Consider the following 23,202-nt stretch of genomic DNA (forward strand, 5'->3'; position numbering starts at 1 on the left):
TAAATAACTATAATGACTATAGAAATAAAAATTTTAGAAATCAAAATTATAGAAATAGAAATTGAGAAAATAATGACAGTGCTCCAAATGAGGAAAATGATAATACCCAACACAATGCCCAACAACAATATATAAAAAATGGTGCTGGTCCAAAAAAATACTCGAGGTGCTAATGCCCCTCAGGGGGGTCCCCTTCAGGGGGGTGCCCAAGGAACTTCCCAAATACAATGAAGGTGTCAGGGGGTGGTGGTGCTGGGACACAGGAATCAGAGGATACAACCTTTGATTTTCCAGACCCTGGTGTCCTACTACCTGTTGTTCCTATCCACTGCCCCCCCATACTAATGAACCCCATGTTACCTTAAAGGTGGGTAACACCTTTTATGATTGTCTTTTAGACACTGGAGCTTCCAGGTCTGTATTAAAGAGTACACCTGATTTACATTGTTATTCCATTGGCTCAGAAAGTGTAGTGGGAGTGTCAGGAATACCCCAAGGAGTTAAAAAACTTTCCCCTAGAATGGTGTCTGTAGGACCCCTAGAGGTACAACATTCCCTCCTTTTGATGCCTGACTCCCCTTTAAATTTGCTGGGGAGGAACCTTCTATGCAAACTCAAAGTCAACAAAAATAGGAAAGTTGTTTTTTTTAATTATTATAATAGCATAAAAGACATTGAAACATTGAAAGACTTCAGAATTCTGGCAATGCAGTGACCAATTGTGACTTCAGACTAATAGTTAAATATGCTCCATGCCTATCAGGAAAGAAATTATTGAGCATAGGTGGGAAATAAGGTATACATTGTTAGCCTTGGCCAATGCATTGGTTTGTTTTACTTAATTTTATTTGGTACAAGGGGAGGGTTCTATTGGGGGTCGTTGATAGAGTGGTGGGGGAAGTGATAGTGATATGAAAATCAAAAAAGCCTCACTAAAACATTTTTTTAAAACCCATGTATACCAAAACTTGGACTATCTATCTGTTGTTTCTGACTCTGGCTTCATGATTGGCCCATTTTCTTTTCTTGTATGTCATAAATACCTTTTATATAATTTTCCACACATTGAGCTTCATCAGTAATAAGCTGCAGCCAACTGCTATCCATTATGTGCCTTTTCATTGCCTTTTCATAGTTTTTTAGAAAAAAAAGTCATAGAAGTTTCTGTGTTTCTATCAAGATAAAAATACAATTTCCAAAATACTATGGTTCACTTGAAGAAGAAAATAAAAATTTGCTGACCTAAGTAGCTTATATTCCAAATTCTCTTTTAATTCAATATCTTATCTCTTAAATAGAGCTCTTAGAACTATCATAAAAGCTTCAACTTCAGCTCTCTCAGGCAAAACTCAAACACCATTTCCTAATTTCAAACCCAGGAACTGCAGGGGAATGATTATATATGGGCATCAAAGGTAATACCTCAAATGTCAGCAAAAAAAAAAAGTAATGAAGCTTATCTTACTTCTGTCCAACTACAGTTTGGAGAAGAAGAAATTTTAATTCATTTTTTGAAATTATTTTGAACATTTGTGAAAATAATTTTAATTATAATTATTTTCTGTTTATTATATTATGATTATTAAAATCAATAATAATATTTAATTCATAATAACAGAGATGAAAAAATAATTTCTTAGCAAGTTAAATATTCATATACTGTCCTGCACTAATGTTCTCTTATAGAGGGAATCAATAATTGGTTATTTAAAACTCCTAATATAAATACTTGCTGTGGGGTAGTCCAGCCTCCCACAGGGGATGGGGTCTTGGAGGTGGGACAGTGTTGGCAGAATGATGGATGGGACATAGCTTTCTATTCAACCCGTAGCACAAGGTTTCACAGAGAAACTGCTCCACCTTGGCTGAGGCTTGGATTTATTTTATACCCTCATGATCACACATCTACTTGGCACACAGTTTCATTCTCAACATACATGTTTCCATAGATCCTAACAACAGACATGAAACCTAAGGAGATAGTCAACAAAACATTGTTGCTAAGTGCAGGGTTAAAGGGTAGAATCAACATGATCCAGATATAGGTTGGGGAATTCAGAACACAGATTTGCCAGAAGTTTCTATACCTAGAAAAAAGGATCCTAGCTAAGTGGGTATATAAGAATCCTTAGGTTTGATTTTGTAAGTAGGATCTCCTCATAATATTCTGGGGGGGGGGGGACAGAGCGGGACATCTGTATTAACCCTGCAAGCATATTGCTCTCATCTATTTTTTCTGGGGCTAAGTAAGAATAATAATCATAGCAATTCCAATAATAAGGAGATGTGAATAAGGAAAGTCACTTGGGGGGGGTTTCAGTGGGTGTTTTCATCCTTCCTGGGGGCTACATGTGACTGTGTCAAATAGTATGGTCTTTGATGGCTCTTGGCAAATACTAAATGTATTATTTATAAAGCAAACAACAAAATGCTGTATTGGGGATATACTTAAATTTTTATATACTATAGTTCTATATTTTATCCTACCAAAATTTTAATAAGTAATTTATCCCTTTAACCTGGTTTATTTTTCAATAGAAAGTTATGTAGAAACTTTACATTCTTTGGCAAATATCAACTTCTGCCATAATCTCTCTCTCCTGGGGATATGTTATGTTCCTAAGCCTTGGCACCACTCTGCTTTGGTCATTTATCTATGCCAAAATACAAGCACATATAAATGGAAGAAACTCCTTCCCAGAGAGGGTGTGAAACTCAGATTGAATTATAATTCAAATAGTACTTTATCCCACAGTCTTGAAGGGGAAAAGAAGAGATTATATAAGGGTACAATATACAGAATCAGTGTGTGTGTGTGTGTATGTGCATGTGTGTGTGTGTGTCTATGTTTGCATGTGAGTATGCTATTTGATTGGTCAGTTTAGATTAGTCACAATCTAGCCAGTTGACTAGACCAGAGTGAAGAACAGCTTCTACTGTAAGCTCAGGTTAATCAAAACAGTAGCAGCAATGGAGAATTGTCCATAACTTAAGCTCATGAAAAAAAATCAAAGTGGTTGATAGGAACAAGATGCATTACTGTTAAACACTAGGGTTTGCAAGAACAGAAGCATGAGGGCATGAGATTTTTTTCTGAGCTATTCAAATTTGCTAAATACATCATATGGGTGAGATTATACTCCTTTCAGCATCAACTTTCTTGGATTCTGTCTGACCTTAGACTATACTTGCCTATTTGCCCTTTGGATCCTGAAGGTCCTGAATTTCCAACCTGTGTCTTTAGATGTTGGTCTCATCTGTTTCTGGTTGCCTGTTTTTAACTCATATTTTGGTTTGATCCAACCCTCTGCTTGCCTGGCACCCATTGCATGGAGAAAGCACAAGCTTTATTCTTTATTATATGGTAATGTCAAGGATACTTCCAGGATGCAATGATAACAAATTTCATCTTCAGTTGATATTACATGTATGTTTGTGTGTATATGAATATGTAGTTAATAATGTTTCATAAGAAAGTATCCTATTCCTGATATAATAGTAAATACACATTTATATAGCTCTTTAAAGCTTGGTAGAATATATGCTTCCTCTTTGTTGGATTTTTAATAATAATCAAAAGAGAGGGGAAAGAAAAAAGGTTCTTTTAGTCAAGTGAGCAGAGAAAAGAGAGCCAGAGACTCACACCTGTAGCACTTTACCAAAAGCACAAGCTCCAAAAAAAAGAGCCCCATAGGACATCTTGAAATTACTTTGTATATGTTTTACATTATTTACGTCAATATGTGTTACATTTTTTAAACCCTTACCTTCTGTCCTAGAATCAATACTGTGTATTGGTTCTAAGACAGAAGAGTGGTAAGGGCTAGGCAATGGGGGTCAAGTGACTTGCCTAGGGTCACACAGCTAGGAAGTGTCTGAGGCCAGATTTGAACCCAGCACCTATCATCTCTAGGCCTGGCTCTCAATCCACTGAGCCACCCTGCTGCCCCCACATTTTCTTAATAGAATAGAAGCTCCTTGAGGGAACTGTTCTGTTTTTGTCTATGTATTCCCAGTGACAAGTATGATTCCTGGAATTTAGGGGTTAGGGATTGTACCTGAGATTTCTTTGGTACGTAACTCCGATTTGCATTCACTTCCCTGAGTGGTTTCAACCCCATGGAACAAAATGCTCTTCCAAGGATAAGCTTATCACTTCTAATCTTACAACCATGCTGTCAACTCAGTCTCCTTTCCTCTCTTATTGGAGCCCTGGAGAACAGTCCCCAAATCTTCCCACTGTCTTTCTTTATAGAGGGCAGAAATTGGTTTTAACTCCTTCCACTTTGCATCCGCTACTCTTCCTGATTTCAACTCTACTTACCTTCTCTCCCCTTTTTCCCCCTTTTTGTATGTTATCTTTCCTCATTATATTATAAATTCCTTGAAGGCAAGGACTACCTTTTTATTTATTATATTCTCACTTAGCATAGAACTTAGCATAGTGTCTGGCACATAATTGATGCTCAATAAATATTTATTAGATTGAATTAGTATAGAGAACTTCTAGTGAAGAAGCAGCTTCTACAAAGGCAGACCAGTATCTTCTCTGGCAACTCTATTCTTTGAGATTTCCCTGGATACACTACGAGGCTAATTGATTTGCTCAGGGTCACAACCAGCATATGTCATGGGGGCTTGAAATCAGGAAAGCCTAGGTTCAGGGGTGGTTCTTCTTTATGTCCCAACATATATTGGGTCAAATGCTAAAACACAGAGTACTTCCCAGGCAACCACAACCAAATCTAAGTTATTAACTTTTCAACTTCTCTTCTATAGCCACAAAGTTGACTAGGAGCAAAACTTAATGATCTTTAGGGTCTTTGGAAGAATCTTTTGTGCTTAGTTTCAGTTCACACAAGAGAAATAAAATAAGCAATTTGGCTGAGTGAGAGGAGTCAAGCTAAAGGCGTTTCAGGCAAGAGGACAGAGCATGTGTGGACTGAAACATGAATTAAGACAGAGGACAAACAGACAGAAGGACCCTGAATGGAAAGCACAGTCTGTTTGTTGTAGCAACTCAGCTAGAACAAACTTAGCTATCTAAAGGAATCACTAAGGACACAAGAAAGTGTTTTTCTGCCTGGGAAAGTTGGCAGACAGATCAGCCACCTCCTACCCCTGTACCCCTCAAGCCTACACAGTGCTTTGGAAGGAGATCAGGTTACCCTTGCTTCATCTGACCACTCTCAGAAGACATCAGAGCATCACAGAAAGACAGTCTCAATAGATAGGCAGCCAAAGGCAGTCAAATGAGACATCCAAAGGGTCCTCCCAAAGATCAAAGATCCAGAGATAGAAGGGATCTCAGAGTTCATCTCGACCAATCCCATACTTTTACCGATAAGGAAACTGAGGCCTAAGGACATTAAGTGACTTGCCCAAGGTCACGTTTGTAATAAGTGTGAGAGGTAGAACTTCCACCTAGATCACCTTGTTGCTCCCCATGCTTGGTATCATGGGGACTTTACTCATTAATCAATAGTCAAGCATTTATTGCCATGCCAGATACTGTACTAGTTGCTAGAGAAACAAAGACAAAAATTAAACAATCCATGCCTTCTAGAAAGCAACATTCTGTTGGAGGTAGGTGTGTAAGGAGGCAACGTGTAAAAATATAAATATATACAAAACAAAATCAAGGTAATTTGGGGAGAGGAAGGCACTCTTAACTAAGGCAGGGGTGGGTGAGCGAATGCTTCATTCTTTGGACTTAGTCTGAACTTCAGACATAGGGACACTTATTAGGAATGATAATATAAGGGAATGGCTGAACAAGTATGTCATTATGCCGGGATACTTTTATGCTATGAGGAAGTGATAAAAGAATAGTTTCAGAAAAATCTGGGAAGACTTAGATGAAGAGTGATGCAAAGTGAAGTGAGCAGAACTAGAACATTGTACAGAGTAATAGCAATATTATAAGGATGATCAATTGCAAAAATTCAAGATAATGATCCAAGCCAATTCCAAAGGACCCATGATGAAAAATGGCTTTGAGTGAAGATTGAAGCCTAATTTTTTTAATTTTCTTAATTTCTTTTGGATTTTTTTTGTGTATTTTTAATATGTCTACTATGTAAATACGTTTTGCATGACTTCACATGTATAATTGATATATTGCATACCTTCTGAAGGGATAGCAGAGAGGTGGCAATGAAGGAGAGAATTTGGAATTCAAATTTTTCAAAAATGAAAATGATGTGACTGGGTAGGTAGCTCAGTGGATAGAGTTGGGAGGACCTGAGTTCAAATCTATCCTCAGATACTTCTTAGCTATGTGACCCAGAAAAAGTCACTTAACCCCAATTGCCTAACCATTTCCAACCATTCTTCTGCCCTGGAACTGATACTTCTATACATTCTAAGGCAAAAGGTAAGGGTTTAAAAAGAGGTTTAAAAAAATGTACATGTAGTTTGACAATACTTAATGAACTAAATAATAAGTATATATAGACATGTATTTTTTCAAAGGAATGAAAATATGGTGCTGCCCAGGAATAACAAGCAAAGAACCTGCCACCTTTTGAGTCCTCTGGTATATATGTGCTATTGAGATCAGTTCTACACAACATAGGAAAGGAAACACATTCCTTTCCTGGAGGTTCCCCCAGGGCCCAGAGCAGGGCAAGTGGAACTCTTCAAGCTGTTGTTAGCTTCCTTTTTATTAACATTTGTTTTGAGCCTGCAGAATGGCATTGGTGACAGTTCAAGCCTTGACTTTCATGGCCCTTCCCCTCTCACAGGTTGTGATAATGAGCTACATATATTCTCTGCTTGCTATTGGCTAAGTAAAGGTTATTTTTTTATTTTTATTTTTTAAAATTTTATTTATTTATTTAGTGTTTTACGTTGTCTGGCTGTCAGATTCTTGATAAATTGATTAGGCCCTCCCAAGAACATGAAAGCAACTACCTCATAGGGATTCTGAGGGTAGTAGTAGTCTCTCGGTAACCGAGGATGACGATTGTCTTTGTGTGTTTTTGAGCACAAAGACACTTGTGCATGAAGATTTAAGTGGAAAAGTCGATGCACAGAGACAGTCCCACTCGTTGGAAGCCTGGGTCCAGTGCCACGAAAAGTCGTTACACTTGGAGACTTCCTCAGCTGCATTGGATGGCCGTGTTGTCCTTTGTGTTCCAACATGCCCTAAGCACTCCACAGTGCTTTGCTGCGTCGCCATCTCAGCCGTTGAACCTTCTTGTTGGTTTCTTCCACCTGTTCCACTGAAGCAGTCTTCACATGCTAGGTGAGCAAAGTCCTGGTTCACCAGGGGTCTATGACCCGATGGCTACCCTCACAAGGTTTAGCCAGCCTGTCGAAGCCGTTGCCCGGGGTGTGGCCGTTGCCGCATGCTAGCAGCTACTGGGAGCCACAAGTGAGAGCTGGGTGTCAGGTAAGGGTCAGAGGCTGGAGAGCTGCCCTAGGAGGGCACGACAAGCCCTCCATCACCTTGTATGTACGATTGCTTCAAAATGGGAATGCCAGGTATTTGCATTTTTCTTAAAAGACAAGCCTTTCTCTTATCTAGATGGTGAACTTTGGTATAATATTTTCAAGCTCTGAATTTCATTCCTACAGTTCCCTCTACTCCTGGAACACTAAGTCCACTCCTAAGTACTATTGGAACGTGGGATCCCATGATTCTGTTTTCTGGGAAGAGCTGAGTTAGGCAGATTTGGTTTGTTTGTTACTACTTAAGAACTGCAGTTGCAAGCCAGCTATAAGCCAGTCAAATGGTGTTGGCTACAATTCAGAAGAAAGTCTGAGGAGTGAGGGTTAGAGGAACAGAATTTATCATCTTCTTATCAGATTTCTGCTGTCCTCCTACTACAGTGATGGTGAACCTTTTGGAGGTATAACAGTTAAATTAGTCACTTGTAATAAAAGGTATTATATTTTTAGAAGTTTATTAAAGATTATTAGAAATCAAGGATAAAGAAATACAAAGATAGAATGTCCTATGGGCTGCTGAATGGAGGGGCAGGTGATATGAAAAAATGTCCTCAACCACAGTAGAGAGGGGAAAGGGGGCAGCTCTGCCTGAGTCCCTCTGCCTTTCTATTAAGGAACTCTGGGTGGGGGAAGGCAGCTACATGCCCACAGTGAGCATTCTGTATGCCATATTTGGCACCCATTCCATAGGTTCACCATCACTCTCCTATTATGCTGTTCTGAGATTAATGATAGTAGTCAGCAGCTTAAAAGGAACAGTAAATAATGTTGCAAGATTCAGCTAGGAAATATTATTTAATTTGGTAAATGGAGGATTGATGATCTGCAGTGATCTTAAAGAGAACCTATGTTCTCTAGGATCTTGAGTTTTGCTAGGGCAATTCCTTCTGTTTTCTGCTTTCAAGTATCCCCCAAAGCCTGAAGTGGTAAGCTCAGGTCCTGAAAATATTGTATAATTATTCACATTAAAAAAGTCCTCTGTGACATGAACTAAAGTTCTTGCAAGTAGATAAGTACCAGGCTGTCTAGTTATGAATATTTCTTGTGTTTCTGATGGTGATTCTAGTCAACAGAACCTTGATAAACTCTAGAAATTAAGCCAGGACATTCATGTTTTAGGTCTCTTCTAGGAAAAGGGTTGGACTCCATTTTTTCAAAATAGCAAGGTGTATTAATTATTAGTATTTTTCATGAAGAAAAACTTTCACGAAGAAAAAGCAAAAAGAAAAAAAAGTGCTAGGCACTGGGGATACAAAAAATATCAAAAATTCTACCATGCTCCAAGGAGTTCACATTCTAATGAAGAAGATAACAGGAAAATAACTATGTACAAGCAAGATATACATATACAAAGAAATTGGAGGTAATCTCAGAGAGATGGACCTAGTATCAAGGGAGGGAATAGGAAAGACTTGCAGAAGGTGAGATATTTTAGATGATACTTGAAGTTAGATTTGGGCTCAACTATATACAAGAACTTTCTATTTGTGAAGATTGGATTTGGCTCTCCCCTGATTGTAACAATGAAGGTACTTAGCTCTTCCTTTATTGTGAAGATTAAATTGTAACCCCCAGTCTATTTGGAGATTTTAATCCCCAGAGTGTTAACTCAATATTTAAAGTAGATTTACCCATTTTAACTACAATAAAGGTGTTAACTAACCAAAAAAGATGTTAAATAACTACAAAAATGTGTTGTGACCAAAAGGGGTGTTAACTAACCACAAAAAGGTGTTAACTAACTATAATAGGTGTGAACACCCATTTCATACATTGAGTGGGCAGTCCTGGGGAGGAGTTTCTGCTGTGATTGGTAGACGTAAAATTTAGGGGAGGTGACACAAGAGAAAAAGGTTTTTAAATAGAGGAAACAGACACACACAGGATGGTGATTGGATCATTCAGTCATTTGGAGTTGGACTGGAAGAGATCAATCACTCATGCTTGGAGTGAAGAAGAGTCATTTGGAGAAGAGACTGGAAGAAGTCACTCAGAGTTGGAATGGAAGGCAGACACTTGAGGAGAGACCGGAAGACAGACACTCAGACTTGGAGCGAAGACACTTAACTGTGGAACTGTACCCCTGGAGGAGCTCATGCAGGAGATCTCAGACTACTTTCCTTTTATATGGTCACTGTGGTGAGTGAAAGGTTGACTTAGTTTCCTTGCCTTTCTGAAGTTGTGAACCTCTGAGAAAGGCCCATCCTCTTGAGACTCCTTTAGCCTGGCTGGGGCTTAGAATTTCTACCTGGCTCAGAGGAAGTTTCTCTCTCTCTCTCTCTCTCTCTCTCTCTCTCTCTCTCTCTCTCTCTCTCTCTCTCTCTCTCTCTCTCTCTCTCTCTCTCTCTCTCTCTCTCTCTCTCTCTCTCTCTCTCTCCTTTTATCTTTTCCTCAATATATTCCCTCTATTGTAAAAATAAACTGCCATAATTCCATTCTACTTTAGTAATTCATTTTGGGATTTAGAAATTAAATTCCTGGTGACCACCAATTAAATATTCAAGTCCAACCATACAAAATTAACATATTAGAGCTATACAAAACCTTGTATATGTATGAGTTTCTCTTTGCTAAAAGGGTTTGTATCATAACTATATGATTACTTGTTGAGAAAATAGAAAAAAGAGATCCTATGCAGGAAGTTATACTAAATGGCTTTTAAAGTTTCTCCAATTCTAAGAGTCTATCCTATCATAAACAAAGATGAAAGGGCCAAAGAGGAAAGGAAGGAAACAAGGATTTATTAAACACTTACTATGTGCCAGGTACTTTGCTAAATACTTCACAAATATTATCCCAATTGATCCTCACACCAAACTTGGGAGGGAGTTACTATTATTAGCCCCATTTTATAGTTTGGGAAATTGAAGGAGACAGAGATTCTTTTTTAGGTGACTAACTCAGAATCATTCAGGTTGAGAGTATCTTAGGTAGTGGTGGTGAACCTATGGCACATGTGCCCAAAAGGGCATGCAGAGCCCTCTCTATGGGCACACCTGAAGTTGCCTACCAGAGTTCATTATTAGAAAGACAAAGGGACTTGGGGTGGAGCTGCTCCCCTGCCCCTTTCCATATACCTAAGGACATTCCTCACTTTACCCACCTCTCTCCCCAGTAGCCCAATGGGAGTGTTTCCTCCCTCCCTTGTCTGAGGTAAGGGGGCAAGGTAGGGGCTGGGGGAGTGGCACTTGGTCTCTGGGTGGGAGGGGGGGCAAGCATAGCATTTGGTCTGGGGGGTAGGGTGACGTTGGGTCCTGGCACTCCATCTCTAAAAGGTTTGCCATCACTGATCTGAGGTGAGTTTTGAACTCAGGTTTTCCAAACTCCAGTCCTAGCAATCAACTTTGCTGTCAATGAGAGTGCCTAAACTATGTTTATGTGTGGCATATCAAAAGATTTTGATTGTAAAAGGGAGAGAGAAAAAGGAAAAGTTTGGATAAGAAGATAGACTACCAACTTAGGGGGGGAAAAAAGAATTGTTCCTAGGACTAGACTTTTTCCTAGGTCTTACCAACATATGTGGTCCATTTGTCATCCATTGTTCTCTCAATATTATCTGCCCATGTCCTTTTCCGGTTACATATCTTTGAGACATCTTTTACAATTTTGCATATTTAATTCATCATTTGTAATGTGTTATGGCCCATTTATGACCAACATCTCACTTATCTTCCCATCACCCTTTGGATGATTGGCAATAGTGATGCTTTGAAGTTTGTGGCATTTCAAGATTTTTAGCCACATATAATTACTAAAAGACTACTGAAGTTAAATCCCTCAAGGAACTTATAATCTAAATGAAGACAACATGCAAACAAATGTATATGAAGCAAGTTATATAGAATAAATAAGAAATTAACCAAGGGAAAGACACTAGAATTAAGAAAGGCAGGGAAAGACTTAATATTGATGTAAGATTTTAGTTGGGACTAAAAGGGAGCCTGGGAATTTAGTAGTCAGAGTGAAGGGGAGAGAACATTCCAGGTATGGGGAATGGCCAAAGAAAATGCTTGGTATTAAGAGATGGAATGTCTTGTTGATGAAACACCCCCCAGGCTAGTATCACTGAATGGAAGAGTACATTTCAGGAATTAAAGTATAAGAAGATTGGAAAGGTAGGATGCTGCCAGGTTATGAAAGGCTTTAGATGACAACATTTTGTATTTGATCCTGGTGGCAATAGGAAATCAATGGAGTTTATTGGGAGGGTGGGTTGCTGATATGATCAGAGCCATGTTTTAGGAAAATCACTTTAGTGTCTGAATGGAAGATGGACTGGAGTGGGAAAAGGCTTGAGTCAGGCAGACCCAGCAGGAAGTTTATTGAAATAATCCAGTTGTGAGGTGATGAGGGTCTACATCAGAGTGATGTTGTAAAGGTAAAATATTGATAGTCTTAGCAAGAACTTAGTTATGGGGGGTGCACTTAGAGAAAGTGATGAATGCAGTATGACTTCTGGGTTGCTAACATGAAGGATTAGGATGATGTCTTTTCTAGTAACAGGAAAGTGGAAGACAAGGGTTTGGGCAACTAGGTAGCTCATCAGATAGAGTATACAGCCAGTGTTAGGAAGACTTCCTGAGTTCAAATCTGGTCTCAGACTCCTACTAGCTTTGTAATCCTAAGCAAGTCATTTAGTCCAGTTTCCTCATCTGTAAAATGAGCTAGAGAAGGAAATGGGGAAACCACTCTTGTATCTCTGCCAAGAAAACCCCAAATAGGGTAATGAAGAGTTGGACACAACTGGAAAATGACTAAACAACAAAGTAGGTTTTAAGGAGAAAGCTAATGAGGTGTGTGACCCTGGGCAAAGCCACTTAACTCCTATTGCCTAACTCTTTCTGGTCTTCTGTCTTAGAATCGATACTAAGACAGAAGGTAAGGGTTTTAAAAAGAGAGAGAGAGAGAAAGCTAATGAGTTCTGTTTTGGACATATTGAATTTATATTTATTGATGTATAGTTAGAGATGTTTGAAAGGTAGTTTAATAAATGGGTGTTTCAGGAAGAGCAGAGTCACTGCAGTTTCCCAAATTGTTTCTCTCTTCCTCCTATTCCCATCTTGCCCATCTATAATGACTCCTTATCCAGGTATAATATAATGTCTATACAAGATACTAGATCAACTCTAAGGGGTGTCCATACAAATGTATATCATAACCAGAAGAATAGTAATTTTTCATCTCCTGGACTTTCCCTCTTTGGATTGTTAGGATTGTATTTTGAGTGGTCATAGATATCATTTAGAAAGCTCTGCAATATTCAGAGGAACTTGAGAAAATCAGTGCAGTCATCTACAAAGAAGGAACATTTTGACAACTCCAACTCTCCAGGAAATCTCTCTTCTACTTGAATTCTGGTCATCTTCCATTATAGTGTCAAGTAATATTGGCATTTTTCTATTGTTTTATCTTCCAAGGTATTGCAAATGATTTTAACATATACATGAGAGACAGCTTATTAGAGGAGAGCCTTGAAGGCTGGATTTTGCTCTATCATATCAAAAACTTAAAAAAAAAACCCCAACTAATCAACAAACAATAACCAAATCATGCATTTGATGTGCCTTTTAGTCAATTGTGTAACTGTAAAAATTGTGGCCTGTCCTGGAATCTTTTCCAAAAGCCTGATAGTTGTCCTATTTTCATCAAAGGATGCCTTCAATAATTGAATAGATGATTTTCGTGCAGATTTCATAGAAATTAGGAAGTAGATATGTGGGTTGGTAATTATTTATGTTTTTTTATCTTTTTTTTTTTACAGTAAGAGTGTCTTTTTTTCCCCAGTTATTCTGCAACTTCTCCTTTGAGATAACTTAAGAATTGATTCCTCAACACTGTCAACCCTTCTACACAGGGACCTCCTCTGTGTGCACTTTGGTCCAGCTGTCCTTTCTGTCTTTGTTTTTCTTTAGTGTTTATTTCCACTTCCTCAAAATGTGGTGATTCCACTGTCACTAATAAAAAAAAAATAGGTTATTACAGTAATGGGTTGTATTTTTTTGTTAGCAGTCAGTATTCATTGTTTACTTTAAAATTACTTTTTGTTACTTGTACAATTTTAATTTAATTTAATTTAAATGATATTAAATTTGTCAACAAACTTAAATTTGATTTTGCTAATTGATTTCACGTAAAAATGTTTATACTTAATTTTATATGATACCAGCAAATAATATCATTGCTAAGATAAATTTTTAGGGTGCTAAAGAGTATTTGAATAGCTACAAAAGACTTTAGACATCATCTAATTCTACTTCCTTATTTTGAAGGTGAAGAAATTGAGATCTAGCATAACATGTGAATCTAGATTATAACCAAGATATAACTTGAATCCTGAATCCCACTTCCACTCCAACACTCTCTTCATCTTTATTGAACCATATCTTTTTTTGTTGTCTCCTTGTTTTAATATTTAAATATTTACTTATGTTTCATATACACATATACATATTACATTTTAAATATTTAATTTAGCTATGGTAGTTGTTAATGTGATGATAGTTATTGTTTTTTATTTTTTAAAAATCATAAAAGTATAATTTAATAGTACACACTACTGCCTGGATGTTATTTTAAATTTTGATTTTTTTTAAATTTATTTCATATTTTGAAATTTTTTTGAAAGATTTTGAAATTTATCATTTGTGAATGACCAAGTCCAGAAATACTGCATTCACATCTCAACAGAATCTTCCTATTGATATTATATATCTGGGTCACCCATGTATTTCAATTTCTTTTTTTTTTCCTTTCTGGATGTTATCTTGTGCTTATCAATGATTGTTTAAGTGGGAGAGGATTTTCCTCATCCACAAAATTTATAATAATATGTGAATTTTAGATTTACTCCACCCTGCTTAGTCTAACAAAACAGGGATATCTACACCCCTACTTAAGGATTAAGTGTTGAGATGGATGGCCTATGATAGACATGTGCTAACAAATGACAAATCAGAAACAACTGACAGACCCCCTGATCTGTCCTAAGTCAAGCTTAAGGTACCATTGATACATGTGAGATGGAGGAAGTGATGTAAAAACAGTCTATATGTTTCACATCACTTCCTTTCTCCAGGCTCTTTTTGCGGAGAGGTGGCTCTGGCTCTGGCAGCAGAGAGATGGCTGGTGGCAGCATGCTGAGCATCTTGGCATCTTGGTGTGGCTGCAGATATTGTCCAGGTTTGGTGGTGAGCATCCTTGATACAATACTGGGAGAAGCTTAGTAGTCTAGTTCAGGTGAGGCATCTTCACTGAGTTCTCTCAGAGTTTAGGCTGATTCCTTTTCCTTTAGTTTCCTAAAAATGCCATCCTCCTAGGAGGTTCCTCATCCTGGAGGAAGCTTCATGGCTGGAAGGTCTTTGAACTCCCCTTGGCTCAGGCAAGGTCAGAGAAATCCTATACCCTTTTTCCTCTCTTCTTCTTAATTCCTTCCCTCTATATTAATTAAACCACCATAAAATTTAATGAGCTAAATATCTCAATTGATTTTAAGGGGTCTTCTGAAGTGATTTTTAGATATCTAATAGCATCCCTACCTCTGACTGATCATTTGCCTGCCTTTGAGTTGTTTGTAACAAGAGGTAAGGGTTCATTTGTAGTTGAAGTGAAGTGCAATATCACTATTGTATCCCCCATTTCCACATTTATTAAAAAGGTAATGGATGAGATATCTGAAGTGATTTTCACTATTTACTCCTTGACTCTACATTGAAATGGATGGAACATATTGGAGACAGGATTTTTGCACTGTTACAGTCTCATACCAGAAGGAGGAAGGTTCCCCATAAAGGGGCTTGGTTACCCTGTGATAGGTTATAATCTCATCTGAGAGGTGGGAAGGATTTTCCTGGGAAGCCTCGTAGCTTCTTAATTGGTTTTTATATTTGTAACTCTTCAGTTTACTCTACCTTTCCACCAGAATGATCTAAATTCTTGGTGGCATTTTAGACCCAAAAGATTTTCATCATCAGTAGAGAGGTTTGTTTTTTTTCTGGGCTCTCCTGCCACATTTTGGAATGATGGCAGTAATAGACTTTGTTAAAAATATCTCAGCCAAGGTTGAAAGATTGACTAGATCTGTAGAACTTGTGACAAGTATCCATGAGCTTCATAGATTTTTTTAAATGTCACACAGGAAGTGGCTATAGACTCATGTGAATCCTAATGATAGTGGGTTTGTTTGCTATTGTCATTAAATGGGCTATTGTGATTTTGGGGAATTTTGGTATTTCTTTAAATGTGCATTACCTATTATACTACTGTTTTATAAAGCTGTTAATTGGTGAAAATCATTTGCACTCACACTGTGGATCATGGCCAACTTAAAAAGAAAATGGATCTCATTTTGGGGTGAGAAACCTTTGTACTCTACCTCTCCTTGGCTGACACATTGTGTCACTAATTGTAAGCTACATATTTTTTATTTTTAAAACATTTTTTCACTATTATTTTCCCTTGCATGTATAATACAGTATTTGAGTTTTCTTTTTTTTATATCATATTTGTACTTGAAGCACATGTTACCAATTAACTTAAGGTTTTTTGATTTTGCACTGGGGTAAATCTAAAATGTCCATTAGCCCAAATGGCAATGCATACCCCAAAGCTTTAGACTATGGAAACCTGTCATTCATTGTTTGAAAATTTGCTTAATGATTGTGTCTTATTCCAGGAGAAAAGATCACAAAAGAACCTCTGCACAGTGCCAATGAGCAAAAGGTCAAAAAGACCAATTAATCCCAGTGGGATTGATGAGATTCTGTGCCAACACATGGGACTTGAACTTTTTTAAGGTTAAAGGATGCTGCTCTTTGACACATGTCAGATGTAGGTCTTCCCTATACCACATTCTACCAAGTACTAAAGTTTGGTTACCATCCTGGCTCACCTATCCCTGAGAGAAAAGGTAAAATAAGACCAAGGAATGCTATATCCCATTTGCTGCTGAAATCGAATCCCTTTTCTTTCTTTCATAGTATGGAGATTTTTCTTTAGTCTTGGCTGCTGATTGGATAAGTGCATAATTGCTACTATAGGCTTGTGGGACATGAATCACTTTAATTGGGCCCTAATTGAAGGATGTGTTATAGGTGTATTTTTCCTTACTTAGAAATTTTTACACATAAGACTTTGATATTTTATATTTCATCCAGAAGTTACTTTTTTCTCTTTTATTTGGATATTTTGATGTTTTTTATTTTCTTTTGCAAATTGATTCATATACATCATAACTCAGGCATGTATCCCTGAGTGATCCATATGTTTGTCAATACCCTCCTCAGTGGGGATTGTATTATTATCCTATAATGCAAAGTTTAAATTCTTTTGAGAGTAATTTTAGGATAAGAAACTTGCTACCTCCCCAAATCTAGAAAGTCAATGGTTTGGAGAAGGCACCATGAAGATGCCCACAGAAACTACATGCTGCACCAAAAGATCTAGAGTGAACTTTAGGATGTTGTGATTTTGAACTGTGGGGGGTTGAACACAATTATTTTGAATGTATACTATCCCCTAATTGTTTTTTTTTGTCAATGTAGCAATCATTGGTTTTGTTTTTCCTTTTTTATTCCCCTCTTATCCCCAAATTATTGTAATTTCCCTTTAGAAACTTCAATATTGTATGTACCTCTAGTTAAAGTTATAAGCTGGTTATGTTTAAATGATCCATTGGGGAGACTAGCATCCCAAAGCATCACAGGGGGTATTGTATAATTAGAATTTTGTACCCTTGAACTACATTTCCCAGCATTCCTCTTTTGTCCCCACATTATGTCTTTACATTTTGAAGATAAATTTCTGTAACTCCTTCCCCTCTTTCTCTTCTCCCACTTTTTGCAGTCTGGGAAACTGCTCTTTACTGGTGGTTTTTATTTTCCTCTACTTCAATGATTATTAATAAATCTTATAAAATATAATACTTGAAGTATTGGATCTTAATTTTTAATCTTAAACTTATATTAGCTTCTCTCTTGCTAGGTAAAGAGGAATTTTTGCTTTAAGCAAAATTTTAAAGAAATCTTTCAAGTGGAAGTTTAATAGATTTGTTGCCTTTGGAAGCAATATTGTCACTGATTCACTCTTCATTAGCAAAGTGATTTTCCTTTTCTCTTCATGACCCAAACCCATGACCCCAAACATCTGAAGCTAGCTCAAAGCTGTCAGTACAAACTGTTGTGCATCTCCACAAGTTCCCACATGCCAACTCTAAGGCCAGACTAAATTTGTCACTAAATATACTTCAATTATTGACCAAAAAAAAAATGAGCACACAACACAAATATCAGCTTTAAGGAACCCTGCTAAGCATGTGTCTAGAGAAGAGCAGACTGACATCAATTTATGAAAAGAGGGAAGAATAGGACTAAGGAGCAAGGCTCACTTTTTATCTGTCAAATAATCAACATATCCTTCTAACATATCTTTTCTTTTTTTTTTTAAACTATTACCTTCTATCTTAGAATCAATACTATGTATTGATTTCAAGGCAGGAAGGCAATAAGAGCTAGGCAGTGGGGATTAAATACTTGCCTAAGGTCACAAGGCTAGGGAGTATCTGAGGTCAAATTTGAACTCAGGACCTCTTAGTTCTAAATCTGAACTGCCTACCTGCCCCCATCACATGTTTTCTCTGCCCAAAAGGTTGAGCCTGGTAATTGGTATTTGCAAGGAGATGACCCAGTAATATGTTAAGTATTCTTAGCAACTGATATCCAATAAGATTTTCTCCTAGATCCACAAATTTTTTTTTTCTAAAGAATCCATTAAGTGCGTCTGCAATGCAAATCTTATGCTACAAAAAGAAGTCTTGAAAGCTAACAAACTATCACAGACCTCGAGGGCAAAGAGACCCTTTAGAGATTATTTTGCCTAATTGCTTCCATTTACAGTAGAGGAAAATGTCCTGAGAAATCATATAACTAAGGGCAAAACCAGAGAATACAAATTTACAGAATTTTAGAGATCATCTAGCTCTTGTTTTGCACATGAATAAATCGATAGGACACAGAAACAAAATACCCACCCAATAAAGTAAGGAATTGATTTTACAACTTTTAACTTTCAAGATAGGGGTCTTTCACTTGTAGTATTATTTCCCTAGCTAAACTTCTTATCTGATTATGTTTATCTTCTTCTCAGTCATTTTAAAGGGAAGCAGAATAGTATAAGTTTTGGTTGCTTATGGGACAGTAAGAATGTCCACATGAAGGATCACTTTCCCTGTTTCCCAACCAAACTGCCTTTGCTGGGCCTGTTACCATGCAGATCAATTCCTTTTGGGGGTTACAGTAAATTCTCTTTTAATTGGAAGTATAGGACCACAGAGTTAGAGACAGTGTTGTTGTTCAGGCTTTTCAGACTTTCCAGGACTTGATTTGGGGGGTTTTTGTGGCAAAGATACTGGAGTGCTTTGCTAATTCCTTCTCCATTTCATTTTTCAAATAAGAAACTGAGGTCAATAAGATTAAGAGACTTGCCTATGGCCACATAGCTAGTAACAGTCTGAGGCTGGATTTTAACTCAGGAAGATGAGTCTTCCTGAGGAAACTGAGGCAGGAGATTAAATGACCAGCCCAGGGTTGGGGCTACTAAGTATCAAGGGCTCATTTGAACTCAGGTCTTCCTGGTTCCAGGTACAGAGCTCAAAACACTGCCCCAAGTGACTCATAGAGCTGGAGTTGCAACCTAGTTCCCCTTAATGCCCAGAAGGTCCAAGGCAGGCAGAGAGGAAAGGACAGAACGGGTCGAAAGCCAAATGAAACTGCTCCTTTCAATGACATCAGCACTGATTTTGTTCCCCAATCTGTGGTCACACTCCATCTTGTTCATAGGTTATATAGCCCTGCCTTGTGATTATCTCTCTCGGACATTAGCACCCTGGTACCTCCCTTCTGTGCTCTCCTCTAAGCTTATTTGCCCACTGCTCACTTCCTTCCCTTTTTTAATTTTTTGTGCAAACATTGATTTCTCAGATGTTGACTCTGTTCTCCAAGTTCGACAGTAGGTCACCAGGGCTGTGCTCCTGGCTCAGTCATTCTCACTTGCAGCTTCGTTTTTTGTAAAGTTGGTGCTGGGTCTGGTCTGGCAGTTACTTGACTTCGATTTCTCTGCAGACCCTGCTCTGATCACAATGCGGCTCCCTCTGTGCGTTAATAGGCATTTGGACACAAGCCATACCTAACTGAAGTGGTAAGTTATTTGACAATACTTCTGTGGTGCCTTTTACATGTCAGAGGTTCTGATGACCTATCCATAACCTCCACCTAAAACCCCCAAAACTTATGGAAGCTAATAAGGTTTCCTTAGGGATATTGAACCTAAGGTTGACAAGAACAAATCTGCTCCTGTCAGAAGTTCTTTACCTGGTTTCTTCCAAATAATAAGAAAAAAAATTATAATTGTATTTCAGTGTTTTCTTTTGTTATATTGTGCTTTGTATTTTATCCATATAAAAACGTTTTTGAGACAGGTTTCCTAGACTTCAACAGACTTTGAAAGGATTCCTGTCCTCCCAAACAGTTAAGAACTACTTTCCTGGAAATACATCAATTTGTTTGAATTTTCTTTCATTTATTGGTTTCCCTTAAAATTTTCTTTTCTATGTCCAGTTACCCTCATACTGGCCATTAGGAAGTTCTATGGGCTTCTGATCTTCACATTTTGATGGTCACATCTTTCTGCAGCATTGGGGAATGCCAGAGAAGATAAGGATCTGGTCCCTGCCCTTCACTGGATTACAGTCTATTTTCACAGAGTGAATGTAATTTATATGGATTATATGTAAATTAAATTAGCTAGAAGGAAACTTTGGGTAGGTTTTGGACTAGACGACCATTGGAGTTTTATTCAACTTTGAGGTTTTGTGGGTACTAGAAAGAGCACAGGACATATATAGATAGTAGATGGGTTTTAGATTTCCATAGTTGTATGTCCTCTGGTCAATCACTTTGTAAATGAACCTCAATTTCCCCATCTGTAAAACAGAAATAATAATGCCTGATCAGCCTTCTTTACCAGGCTGTGATGAATACTAAATGAGATAATTTATTCAGTCAGTTCATAAGCATAGATTAGTCATTCACTATATGCCCAGTACAATTACTCAGCACTAAAGTAAAGAACATTCTGTTGTGTTGGGACCTGTAATGAACTTTGCCTATCAATGTAAATCATCAAATGTCCTATAATTTATAGAACTAGAAATGCCAAAGATAGTTTAAATGACTTATCCAGGGTCTTATGGCCCGCACGTGTCAGAGACAGAACTTGAATTCAAGCCATCCTAACTCAGACTGAGTCTGCCTACCCTGCCACAATGGTACCTTTTAAATTAAAAAAATAGGATACATGATGTGTGCTCCTTAACTGTTTCCTTTTTGTTTCTCTTCCACAGTGTAGATGCTTAAGTGCCTATCAAATGAATAAATGAAAAAGGACCTCATGTCTGCCATGAAGGAGCTTACTATTCTACTAGGAATAGCTGTGAATTGAGGGAGCTCAGGATCACACCACCATCACGGTTTAGAGCTGGAAATCAGTCTTAAGAGGTAAAACTCCCATATTTAAAAAATAAAGAAAGAGGCTCAGAAGGGGTGAAGTGACTTTCTCAAGGTTATTTATATCAAGTACTTTATAAATCCTCAAATCCTATGTATTATATTGCTACCCAAATCGACTATATATGCTATCATTATTGAGAAAGGTTTCCTATTATTATTATTATTGCTGGGTGTTCAGAGAGGAAGTCTATGTGAGTTATAGAAGTTTTAGGAGACTATGGAGGAGTTGGGGTGAAGAAGACCTCGAAGAAAAGAATTCATGCCCATTTCGTTGTGTAAGTGGAGCCAGTAAACGGCAGAGTAGAAAAACATTCCCAATCAATTATTAACTTGTCAACCCCTCTGTCAGTGGGTAAATGTGATTTATATTTTAAAACATTTGCCTCACAAACCCTTCAGTGCAATTATTATATTCATTTTATAGGTAAGGAAACCGAGGCACAGTGGGTGCACTAAGAAGCTTGCCTCTTATGGCAGAGAAATTTAAGTTTCAGAAGCGGATTTCGAAGTTAGGTCTCTGGCACACAGTACTATAACCTGCCCTCACCTGGGACACACCCAGCGCCGTCAGGTAGCTCTAACGTGAGCAAGGAAGAGCCTGGAGTAGCTACCTTAGTCTTTGGATCGGGTTGTGGTGGAGCCGGGCCCTAAAGACAGGAAATCTTCCGCAGGGTGAAAGCTGGTAAAGGTGAGAGGCAGTGGGTGCACCCAGGCTGGGGGTTCCGCCGAGACTGAGTTGAGGAACGTCGCGACTCCGCCCTGTGGCTTCCCTCTGCCGCGGCTCTCTGCTTCTGCATTTCCCTGCCTCTGAGTCCTTCCCCTTGGCTTCCCCCAAGCCCTTCGGACACGGAGCTGGGCGCCGCGTTCGCCACTGCCCGCAGTTCGCGGCCCGCTGCAAGGTATGGCAGTTGTACTGGGGACAGACATCTTGATCTCTCGGGTTGTGAGAAAATCACATCATTTTCTCACTGGGAGAGTATGTAAACCTTTCTTAGAGGACGCTTTGGAGGCAGATATGAGCACGGATGGGATTTTCAGAGGAAGAGGGTGGGTGACCGAGAGGACAGCCAGAGGGACCAGTTATCAACCTTGGATTAAGAATAAGCCATAAAATCCTAGCGATGTAGGGGACCTTAAAGATTATTTGAGCCAATCCTCTCATTTAACGTCCTGGAATGGAGACTGGGGTCCTTCAAGGGCTAGTTACTTACCCGAGGTCACAAAGGCTCAGAGGGAAGGGGAAGCCAGAAATCTAGAGAAATTATGTGTCAATGTCGGACCTGGGCTGGATGGTTAGATTTGAATGAGTTGTTTTTTTGTTTTGTTTTGTTTTGTTTTTTTCTCAAGGCAAAAGACATATCAGTAAACAACTACCAGTCTAGTGTGACTAGAATAACTCTAGTTTCTCTTTCTAACTATCTGTATTTCTTTTCTGTCCCCCAAACTCAAAAATATATTGAAAAATGAAGCATCTGAATGGGTGAGTCATCATGTGGTTTAGAGATCTCCTGAGACACAAATTAGGCTGTCCTATAACTAGTGGGGCAGGTTGTTTAATTATTTCTTTAGCTCAGATCTGTAACAAATAGATATGGCTGGCTTGGTTGCATTTCAGAAAAGAAGCCCCCGAACTAGTTTTGTAGTGAAGCAGCCCAGAAACACCTAATTTTTTAATTTGTAATCCTCACCCTTTTCTATCCCAGTCACTCCCTTCAACCCTAGGTCAAACCTAACTTTTCCTCACTTTTAAGATTACCTGGGAGGGCAGCTGGGTGGCTCAGTGGATTGAGAACCAGGCTGAGATGGTAGGTCCTGGGTTCAAATGTGGATTCAGACACTTCCCAGCTGTGTGGCTCTGGGCAAGTCACTTAACCCTCATTTCCTAGGCCTTACCACTCTTCTGCCTTAGAATCAATACACAGTATTGATTCCAAGACCCAACAAAGGAAAGGGTTTAAAAAAAAAAAGACTACCTGGTTCTGTCTTCTCATTTCAAAGTTGTTTGACAGCTTCTGCATTCTGGAAAAAAGTATGTCAGAGGGGATGAAGGAATAAAACTACCTGGTTACTAGGTTATTTAACCTGTGAGAATTTAGGGCACCTAAAGAAAGAAAAAAGCTGTACAGTGTTTTTCAGACTCCTTTTTTACCCTATTGTTATAACAGAAGCAAGCATCCATAGAATTGCA

At 38.3% G+C, this 23,202-nt stretch overlaps 2 protein-coding genes across 10 annotated transcripts in view; one reads left to right on the top strand and one right to left on the bottom strand.

Moving 5' to 3' along the window:
- The window catches only part of RUBCNL (rubicon like autophagy enhancer), a 160,930-nt gene that overhangs the window by 97,432 nt on the left and 40,296 nt on the right, over positions 1 to 23,202 (top strand). For 5 of the 8 annotated variants that reach the window (XM_056794868.1, XM_056794871.1, XM_056794866.1 and 2 more), the window contains 3 exons: positions 19,569 to 19,644; positions 20,849 to 21,002; positions 21,439 to 21,913. The gene's annotated coding sequence lies outside the window, so the exon portion shown is untranslated. The remainder of the gene's footprint in view (positions 1 to 19,568; positions 19,645 to 20,848; positions 21,003 to 21,438; positions 21,914 to 23,202) is intronic. The other 3 variants (XM_056794872.1, XM_007495433.2, XM_056794867.1) reach the window with 2 other exon arrangements.
- The window catches only part of LRRC63 (leucine rich repeat containing 63), a 195,144-nt gene continuing 185,311 nt past the window's right edge, over positions 13,370 to 23,202 (bottom strand). Inside the window, exon 13 of one of the 2 annotated variants that reach the window (XM_056794875.1) lies at positions 13,370 to 13,409. In XM_056794875.1, the coding sequence (XP_056650853.1) occupies positions 13,385 to 13,409 (25 nt within the window). In that variant the 3' untranslated portion in view covers positions 13,370 to 13,384. Of the gene's footprint in view, positions 13,410 to 20,400; positions 20,429 to 23,202 lie in introns of those variants that run through there. The other variant, XM_056794876.1, reaches the window with a different exon arrangement.

The sequence above is a fragment of the Monodelphis domestica genome, chromosome 4, assembly GCF_027887165.1.
Source record: "Monodelphis domestica isolate mMonDom1 chromosome 4, mMonDom1.pri, whole genome shotgun sequence".
NCBI lineage: Eukaryota > Metazoa > Chordata > Mammalia > Didelphimorphia > Didelphidae > Monodelphis > Monodelphis domestica.